Raw genomic sequence first — 10,602 nt, forward strand, 5'->3', positions numbered from 1 at the left:
GAAGGACTTTTATACACAACAGTGCCTCAGGTAGAAAATAAACATGCATCTGCTAATCAAACTAAAAGTATTTTAAATGTTGTTATAAACCCTGAATCACCATAACGTCCATGACTCAGTGTCATAGACAAATCAGATCTGTGTGGATGGAAGCAGAGTGAAAGAGAATGTTTGTGACTCTGTGGATGAGCAGAGACTCTGGATTGTGTCTCTCTGGATTGTGTCTCTCTGGATCGTGTCTCTCTGGATTGTGTCTCTCTGATTGTGTCTCTCTGGATTGTGTCTCTCTGGATCGTGTCTCTCTGGATTGTGACTCTCTGGATCGTGTGTCTCTGGATTGTGTCTCTCTGCCGGGTCCCAGTCGATCTTCTGCTCTGACGGGTTTCACAGGAAACAGGAATCTGCTCAGTGGTTTACTCTGTTCCTCAGACCCCACCTGCAGCCAGACGCTCGGAGCAGCCAGCAGGAGGTGCTAGAGCAACGAGATCGTGACACCGGCTCCATAGGAAACCTGTGGATTTCTGCCCCCCAAACACACAGGAGGCCCACCTCTCTCTGACCAACCGACCAATAACAGCAGCCGATAGCAGCCTTTCATAGAAAGATCAGTTTGTGAAAAGTTTAACAGAGTAAACAAACTTTTATTTGATTAGTTCTAGTTCCCTGGTTGTATTTGTTGTCCTTTTATCTATATATATATATTATATATATGTACGGATGAAACTGACGAAACTGAGCAGTATCAGCTGAAATCATGGGGGGGGACAATAGTTCTAGTGCAGACATGGGCAAAGTACGCCCCGCGGGCCGTATACGGCCCGTTGGGCTTTTTAATCCGGCCCGCCGAACTTCCAAATAATTAAAAAAAAAAAAAAAAAATTAAATCAAATTTTTTTTTTTTTTAAACTAACGATTTAGTAGCTTTTAAATGGCATGTACTTATGGTACTTTGTAGTTTTGCTTTAATAAGGAAGAAATCCTACTTTCTTGGTTCTTGTTGTTCTGGGTTTGAACCCTCGGGGTTGATGCACTTATTGTAAGTCGCTTAGGATAAAAGAGTCAGCTAAATTAAATTTGCCCGGGAGTGTGGTGTATCGGGCTCTAAAGGTCACATGATCTCCCTTCACTTTCTCCCTTTGCCCTGTGAGCCCTTCTGTAAAATGAGAGGATCAAGGAAACGAGAAGTGGACAATGAGCCGAGTGTTTAACACGGAGTCGACAACAAAATACTTTTTCACTGAAGTCCAATCGAAGGCTGTTTGCCTGATATGCTGAGAAACTGTCGCAGTTTTCATGGAGTACAACATCAGCCGTCACTTTGCTACGAAGCATGCTAACTACGCTAGCAAGCAGTCAACACAAGAACGGGCGGCTGCAGCTCAGAGGTTGGCGACTTATTTACAGACTCAGCAAAAAAAAAATTCCCAGACAAACTGCGATTAAAGAGTCATCTACCAAGGCATGTTTTTTGGGGGCATTTGAAATAGCAAAGGCTAGCAAGCCTTTCTCTGAAGGCGGGTTTGTGTTAAATGGCAAATAAGTGCTTTGCTACTTGGTTAAGGCCAAATCCTTTCATGTCATGATTTTTCCAGGTCATTTATATAAGTTCACAAAAACACTCCATCCATCTGTTCCTGGCCCCGCCCCTCTGTCAAATTTTAGAACCCATTGTGGCCCGCGAGTCAAAAAGTTTGCCCACCCCTGCTCCAGTGAGATGATCTTAGGACGCAACGAAGACATTTCAACAGTGGGACCGAACTTTCTAAGTAGAGAAACTATAACTGTTTATATGATGATACTGAGCTCCAGTTATTGATGAATGGCCTCACAGACGTTTACTACAGATCTGTTTTTGCTTTTGACTTTAAAATCTGCGTGATCACGACCTCGTCCACGACACGGATCCTAGATCTCGTCCAGAATCAGGTTCCAATCAAACTGTTAAGAAACGAGTCTTTGTTACGAGCAGGGCCGGGTCTAGGCAGGGGCAAGAAGGGGCCTGGCCCCCTCAAATAAATGCTGTGCCCCCTCAAACTAAATCCCAATTTATAATAATAATAATATAATAAAGCACAATGCCCCCTCAAGATTTGTGGCTGCCCCCTCATACATGCCTGTCTAGACCCGGCCCTGGTTACGAGACTTTACATTTCTGCTGTTTAGTTCTGTCCTGACTTAACTTCACAGGGGGGGGGGGGTAGGGTAACCCCAGCTAGAGCTAGAGCTAGATGAAACCGTGTTGGAATATGTGTGTGTGTGTGTGTGTGTGTGTGTGTGTGTGTGTGTGTGTGTGTGTGTGTGTGTGTGTGTGTGTGTGAGTGTGTGTGTGTGTGTGTGTGTGTGTGTGTGTGTGTGTGTGTCCTGGTAGTGCTGAGGCAGACGGTCAGCGGGTGGGTTTATTTTTGGGTCAGTGACTCTGAGTCGATGGCTGCAGATGCGTCAGAACGGAAGGCTCTGAGATACAAGCAAACCCTGGTCAGTGTCCGTCTCTCCTTCTTCTGTCTTCTCCGTCTGTCCTTCACCGTCTGTCCTTCTCTGTCCATCTCTCCGTCCCCCCTGTCTCTCCCTCTGTCACATCTCTTTCTCTCTGTCGTGAGACGGCAGTTTCCGTCCCTCAGTCACTTGTGTCCCTCTTGCATGACGCACCTGTATTGGAATTGCAAACTAGATGAATCGACCACACACTTTGCGTGTCTGTCTGTGTGTGTCTGTGTGTGTGTTGTGTTGTGAACGTGGTGAAGACCAATTAGCTGCTGGGTAACAACTGGTTCATGCACATGGTCACGCAACAGGTGCTCGAACTCTGTGCACCTCCTTCACCCCTGATCTTGGCACACACAGACACACACACACACACACAGACACACATACACAGACACACACACACACACACAGACTCACACACTTCATCACTGTCTCTCTGCTTCCTGCTCTGTGGCCACCTGTCGTTCCTGAAGCTCTCAACATGTGTAGGACTGACCTCTCTGATATGTGTAACACGGTCCGTCTGCATGCTTGTGTGTGTGAAGGTTCATGTCCAACGTGTGTGTTCATCTGCAGAATGTGTGCGTCCGACATGTGTGTGTTGACACAGAGAGGAAACCCGATCATGCATTTGCAGCCGTGCTGATCTTCACTGTTCATGTGGTTACATGTGTGTGTGTGTGTGTGTGTGTGTGTGTGTGTGTGTGTGTGTGTGTGTGTGTGTGTGTGTGTGTGTGTGTGTGTGTGTGTGTGTGAAGGTTGTCACAGAACATCTGGAGGATTGTCACCACAGCTGTGGGATGTTCTGTAAACCCTGAGTCTCCGACCGACCAGAACAATGAGACACACGTAGTTTGTTGTGCTGCATCTAATACTATTATTAATAATATATAATATTTATGTGTTTAGATTCAACAGAGTTTTCTGGTGCACAAATTGTGTTGCCAAGCACAGAAGTGAAAGTTAATGCAAAGCAACAGCAGCTAAACCTCAAACCCTTTGCATGTTTTACCTTTTTTAATATTTAATTTCTCAGGAGCAGTTTTCTTTTAAATCCAAAACAAATTGAATTTTAATCCTAAACGATAAACAATAGTTTTGAATTTAGTTTTTATTTCCCCACACAATCAAAACATGATGGTGAACGACAGCTCAGATAATGTGAGAAAGTGACGAAGGAAGCTGAGCAGCTTTTATACCATGAGAGAGAATCGTGTGATATAAACAAATAAACTCAATGAAGAATTGTAGATTCTTTTCTTCTCCTTCCTTTTAAAACAAATTATAACTTTTTGCTCACGTTGTCTTCAATCTACACTCGATAATAATGAGTCAAAGTAGAAACTTCTCTGCAGATTGAAGCCGACAGAACGATGATCATCTCAGCAGCTCTGTCACCGAGCTCCTGGTGGTCGAGTGGCCTGAAGGATCCACTCTGAATAACAGACATAACACAGCAGCGTGAGAGAAGGATCAGCGACAGGAAGTTCCCACCAGCTGCAGTGAGACTGGACCTGAAGACCAGTAGAGAGGGATCTGATCTGAAGTGCATGTGGTCTGATACTGGGGGGGGGGGGGGGGGGGGCGAGTGCTCATCCTTCATCACAAAAATGACCCCGAGCTTCAGGACAAATCTCTCTCATCGTCCTGTAGAGGCTCCGCTTCAGTGCAGAGAGATTTCACGTTAGGAAACCTGGAGAGTTTTAGTTTAGAGATGCAGAAACCGAACGAAGGTGGATTACACTTGATCCTCGTGAAGCTGTGGTGTTGATCTGCTGGTTACCATGGCGACCGATCAGAATCGAATAGTTGTTGGAAGTCGATGCCTCCAACGTGTGCATGTGTGCTTCCTGAAGACGATCCAAGCTGTGGGGACGCTTCTGTTGACGTTGTCACCCGTGGAAGCAGAAATGTAACAGGACTGTTTGTTGGTGCTTCAGTAATTCTGTGTGAGTTTGTCTTCATCGCTTTATATGTGTTCAAATTATTTTATCAGTAAAAGTCCCTTGAAGATCCTGAAGGAAACTATAACGTCCAAATAAATTCAATCAAACTGCACCAAACTCATAAATATCAGTCCTCTGAATATGCGTGATTTTATTTCATCAAGATCCATGAATTGTTCTTCAATAATCGTTTAGGAAAGTGAAAACATTTTACTTTGAAAATTTAATGAGTTGGTTCTCGGCTCATGTTCCATCGTTCGTGGGAATCTGTTCAATATCTTTAATAATTAGAAACTTGGCAACAAACAAACGGGGGTGAAGTACAGAGAAGTTACTACAAATGTAGTGGAGAAAAACATCAGTAAATATCTGTAAATATCTGTAAATATCTCTGAATGTAGAGTCCTGCAGCAGCAGTAATATTCACTCAATATAACTAAATGACAGGAGCCATGTTTGTAAATCTTTAACAGAATGGCCAGGGAATCAGGAGAGGAACTGAATTCGAGTAATTTGCATTTCCAACAACTGTTGTTATGATAATTCAGGTTCTGGTTCAACGAGCTCAACAAGTTGCTGGAGTCGGTCGACCGCTCGGGTTCGATGAAACTGAAAAGATGAAAAGATGTGGATCGTACAACGAATGTCTTTTACTGTTTTCTGTGGAGAATTAAGAAGCTTCGCCCACCAGATGAAATACAGACGTGTTCCTCTTCTACAGCAGAATGAGAAGCAGCCAAACATGAAATATTATACTTTGAGAGATTGATCCTCTTAAGACAAGAAGGTGATGCTCCTCCTGAAATGAAGAAGTGTGAGGAAGCTTCAGACTTTCTCTTGACTTCTGAAATGTGTAAATAAAAAGGACCTAAAGTCGACTTTGAACGACAAACTTCATTTGAGCTTTGTTGATATTTCTCAAGGTATCAAACTGAAACTCTCAGATCTTGCTAATATTGTCAGCTGGAGGAAGTTGATCAGTTTCTTCTTCCCCTCACTTCCTGTCGCTGCGTTCATGGATCAGAGGAAACAGCTGAAGTTGTTCATGGAGACGAAGGAGAAGAGGAAGAAACGAGGGAATACGATGAGGCATTGAAAGGTTCTCTGATGCTGGGAGAGGTGTGGGAAGTGTAATGAGGTAGATTGGATCTCACCGATACTAAATATAGCCCCGAGTTGTGTTTCACCGGCAAAGAGAGAGAGAGGGAGAGAAGGGCGAGCGGAGCCGAGGCCAGTGAAAGAAGAGGGGAAACAAGTGATTAGTGCAGAGTAGAGTTTCACTTTGCTCCAGAGGGAAAAACAGGAAGGAGAGGTGGAAGGAGGTGATGACCCAGGGGCGGGGGGGCGAGCGGGGGCGGGGGGGCTGATGGATTTCTGACTACACAACACACTGAGGCGGCCGTAATGGAGGTCAACAGCTGACACGCAACTCCACATCAAATCAATCCACGTGGTTGTAGAGAAATCATGGCCCCACTTTATCATGATGGTGGCTCGTGGACCAACACACACACACACACACACACACACACACACACACACACACACACACACACTTTGTGTATCTGCTCTTTACTGAAACATGTGATTCTGCACCGTCTCCACCCGGCTCTGCTCTGGGATCATGAACCTGGTGAATTCAATCGATGGAACATAGATCTGTTTTAATATTCATGTTGTAAACTACAAACAGAGAAATGTTATATCCTCAACATAACTAAGAATCATGAGTAATATGTGACTCTTGACGATCAGAGTAAACAACAACATTAGTTACTGATGAGATGCACATTGAACACACAATACTGACTTTATGACCTTTTAATATCGTACAAAGCAAACACCACATCCACCACGTTAGAGGAAGTGAAACATTCCTCAATCAAATCTGCTCCGAGCGAATAAGTTCTTTCTAAAAAGAAAGAATTATGTTTCAGTTGTTAATATTTAGTTATAACTTGTGCAGGTGTCATTTCTCCAGTGGACGACTTTATGATGGATACTGACGTTTATGTAAAACATTTACAGCTGTCGCTTTCCCCCAGGAACTCATTTGAGTAAATGAGAAGTAACATGTAAATAGTTTTTTAACTTCCATATCCTGAATCACATTTATGACAGCACCTGTTCTAAAGTTATAGCTCGGAACAAGGTAAACGTGACAGTAAAGATAAAGCAGACGAGTGGATTTAGTCACATTTCACAGGTGTTAAGATCCTGACAGATGATTTATGATTCGTAGTTTTTTCAAACTACGTCTTTAATTTCAAGTAAAATGTGATTTAAATCCTGCAATGACAGCAGAGCGGTGAGTTATGATGTGTGAATCTATGCTGAGAATCCTGACTCAGCTCAGGAACCTCTTCTTTGATTAAAGCTTCTCAGAAATAAGTTCTTCCTTCACACAAATCTACAGCTTCTTAGATCAGCAGGAAAATAAAAGTGTGTTTAAGATTTAATAACAAACACACAAGAACCAACAAGTCATGACAGTTTGTAACGTGTTTGCATTCAGTTACAGCTCATTGTGTATCCAGCTGCTCAGGTTTCACTGTGTATCTCTGCTCGTACAGCGTGTCCGTGTGTGTCTGTGTGTGTCTGTGTGTGTCTGTGTGTATCTGTGTGTGTCTCTGTGTGTCTAAATCCATCCATCCATCAATCTGTCTGTCCGTGAACTTGCTAAATTAAAAGCTGTTGAAAGGTTACCGCGGCGACGTGTCAGCACCAGACACAACTTACCAGTTTGTCATCTGTATTCCTGGAGTTCTATTGTCTGCTGCTGTTGTTAAAGATACGTGTGTATTTATAATTATGAGCCGAGTCCGGTGCTAGAGTATCATCCACAAAGTTTATACAGTGTAGATTAATAATAAATACTTAATGAGTCATTGATAATCTGAGTAAAGGAGAACATTTGAGAATTGAATAACAAATACAAATATAACTAGACCCTCAAAAAGCCCCCGAAAGGGAAATAAAAATAATAATAATAATAAAAATCCTTACAATTTCAATAGGGCCTCTCACCATTCGGTACTCTAATGAAATAACATTAGTGGAATCTGTATATTTTTAGTGGATTATTTTGACTTTGGTGACCTCTGGTGTCCATACATAGGTAGTGTTTTCACAACTTTCACATAATAATGTAGATAGATAGATAGATAGATAGATAGATAGATAGATAGATAGATAGATAGATAGATAGATAGATAGATAGATAGATAGATAGATAGATAGATAGATAGATAGATAGATAGATAGATAGATAGATAGATAGATAGATAGATAGATAGATAGATAGATAGATAGAGAGATAGATAGATAGATAGATAGATAGATAGATAGATAGATAGATAGATAGATAGATAGATAGACAGATAGACAGATACATAGATAGATAGATAGATAGATAGATAGATAGATAGATAGATAGATAGATAGATAGATAGATAGATAGATAGATAGATAGATAGATAGATAGATAGATAGATAGATAGATAGATAGATAGATTACCTTATTCATCCCCGAAGTGAAATTAAGTTGTGATAGATAGATAGATAGATAGATAGATAGATAGATAGATAGATAGATAGATAGATAGATAGATAGATAGAGAGATAGAGAGATAGATAGATAGATAGATAGATAGATAGATAGATAGATAGATAGATAGATAGATAGATAGATAGATAGATAGATAGATAGATAGATAGATAGATAGATTACTTTATTCATCCCCGAAGGGAAATTAAGTTGTCATAGCAGCCGGTATATTTGAATACAATAAAATAAAAAATATTGAGGTAGAAAGAATAAAACAAAACAGAAACACAAGATAAATAGGTAGATAAGGTGCAGTGGCAAGATGATGGTAATAGTACTGATGATATGATATCATCAGCAACCTGTTTAATATTCTGCAGCTTGTGGATTTAACTAGAACAATATAAACATGTCAGTTTCATTTAGAGTCAAATCTTTTCTAAACATCACCAACAATTCGTGTTGAGCAGCAAACTGTAGAAACACTCGAGCATCTTCAGGTGTGAACAGGAGCTGAACCCTCTGTGAGCTGGTGACTGATGAGAGTTCATCTTCTCCGGATGTGTTCGGGTCAACACCGGGTTCTGTCTATTTTTGAAATGGACCCTCCTCTGCTTCAGAGCAGAGGAGGGTCCCACTCGAGTCTCGTTCGATCAGCCTCCTGCTGAGTTTGTTCACGTCCAACGAGCCAATTTCACTTGATCTGTGGAACTAACGTCTTGTTCTCCCTACGGCCCACAGCTCTATGGGGAGTACCAGGAGCACCAGGGCGGCTCCGGCCGGCGGGAGGCCACGCGCCTGCTGACCGAGCGGCAGATCAAGAAACACGGCGACCACCACCGCGGCCACGGGAAGACGCGGCACGGACTGGGCCGCCGCGGTCAGAATGGATACCAGAGTCGCTACCAGAGCCGCCAGAGGAACCGGCGTCAGTCCAACATGGAGGCCGAGGCTGCTGACGAGCAAGCAGCCGACCCCGACCTCACGTCGTCCATGAAGAAGACACGCTCGTACTCCAAGTGCAGAGGTGACCAGAGATTCTGATTTAAATCGATGCTTCATTAGACTCATTGACTCAAAGATGGATGACGTGTTGGTTCCCGAAAGTGAAGCTGAAGCATCTCAATCGCAGTAAAGGTCACGTATGACTAGGGTTGCAAAATTCCGGGAATATTCAAAGTTGGAAACTTTCCATGGGAATTAACGGGAATATATGGGAATATACGGGAATTAACGGGAATAAACGGGAATATACGGGAATTAACGGGAATAAACTGGAAATGTTCTGGGTAATTTATACTAACTGTATTTACCTTGTCATATACAGACATAAATATAAACATTTTGTTGTGTCATAGGCTGATTTGAGCCCTGAGGAAACTTTGGGCACTTGACTATATGCTTCTGCATCGTTGTGTCATTCTTAACATAGGTCTTTGCACAGTATTTGCAAATGTACACAGCCTTTCCTTCTACATTGGATGAGGTGAAATGTCTCCACACATGAGAGAGTGCACGTGGCATTGTTCTGTAGAATAAGATGAGAAAAAAGTTTGTAAAAAAACACTAATGCAATGCCAGAGATATAAATAGTTAGCCAAACAATTGGAATCGTCTGTAAACATATTTTACAATTGATGGATAAACGTATGGAAATAGTCTAGATGAACAGATGAACAATCCTCAATCAGCATGCAAATATATTTTCCCAGTAATATCATTGAAACTTACCTGACTAGTCCTTCACTCTACAGCAGGCCTCAATAGCCCTGCTGTAGAGTGAAGCATGCTGGGAGTTATCTGTGCATGTGATGGAAGAATGACCAGTGGAGGGTTGAAACTCAACGTTCCATACATCTTTAAAATAGAGTTTTGAATGATTTGAATTTGCATAGTTGTTTTTTTTTCAAAATTCCCAAAATTCCCAGCTTAATACAGTTTGGAGATTCGACCTTTGACCCCTGTGATTTCTCTCAGACTGCATAGCCCGTGTGCAGAGGTTCCTGGTGACCCGGTTGGGAGAAGACTGGATCTTCCTGGTTCTGCTCGGCATCAGCATGGCGCTGGTCAGCTGGACCATGGACTACGCCAGCGCAAAGAGCCTGGAAGGTAGGACCTCAGATCCCAGGACCACCCTTCTGATTCCAGGTTTCTGTCTTAGCTCCTTCAATCCTACACTCTTCATCCTGCTTGTCCCTCCTCCTCCTCCTCCTCCTCCTCCTCCTCCTCCTCCTCCTCCTCCTCCTCCTCCTCCTCCTCCTCCTCCTCCTCCTCCTCCTCCTCCTCCTCCTCCTCTTCCTCCCTCCACTTCATCCCTCTTCAGCCTATAAATGGATTCATGGCGAGCTGAGGGGGAACATCCCATTACAGTTCCTGGCCTGGGTTTCATATCCCCTGCTGTTCATCCTGTTCTCCTGCCTCTTCTGTAACCTGGTGTCTCCTCAAGCGATCGGTCGGTACCTTCTTCTTCCTCCTCATGTCTTTGCTCTCATACGTCTCTGTGCTGTCATTATAAACACACAAATCAGAAAGCCTAGAGATTTAAGGTTATAAAAGTGGCTCCACAGGTGTTATTATTCCAGGATTATCTCTTTCTTCCATTCTGTGGCTTTAAACAAACCCACC

General features: G+C 42.7%; 1 protein-coding gene across 1 annotated transcript in view; it reads left to right on the forward strand.

The window, feature by feature from the left end:
* The first annotated feature begins 2,364 nt into the window (after positions 1 to 2,364).
* The window catches only part of LOC133025591 (chloride channel protein 1-like), a 30,609-nt gene continuing 22,371 nt past the window's right edge, over positions 2,365 to 10,602 (forward strand). Inside the window, exons 1-4 of the mRNA XM_061092297.1 lie at positions 2,365 to 2,475; positions 8,719 to 9,004; positions 9,955 to 10,086; positions 10,301 to 10,429. Of these exons, the coding sequence (XP_060948280.1) occupies positions 2,425 to 2,475; positions 8,719 to 9,004; positions 9,955 to 10,086; positions 10,301 to 10,429 (598 nt within the window). The 5' untranslated portion in view covers positions 2,365 to 2,424. The remainder of the gene's footprint in view (positions 2,476 to 8,718; positions 9,005 to 9,954; positions 10,087 to 10,300; positions 10,430 to 10,602) is intronic.

Source organism: Limanda limanda, chromosome 19 (genome assembly GCF_963576545.1).
Source record: "Limanda limanda chromosome 19, fLimLim1.1, whole genome shotgun sequence".
NCBI lineage: Eukaryota > Metazoa > Chordata > Actinopteri > Pleuronectiformes > Pleuronectidae > Limanda > Limanda limanda.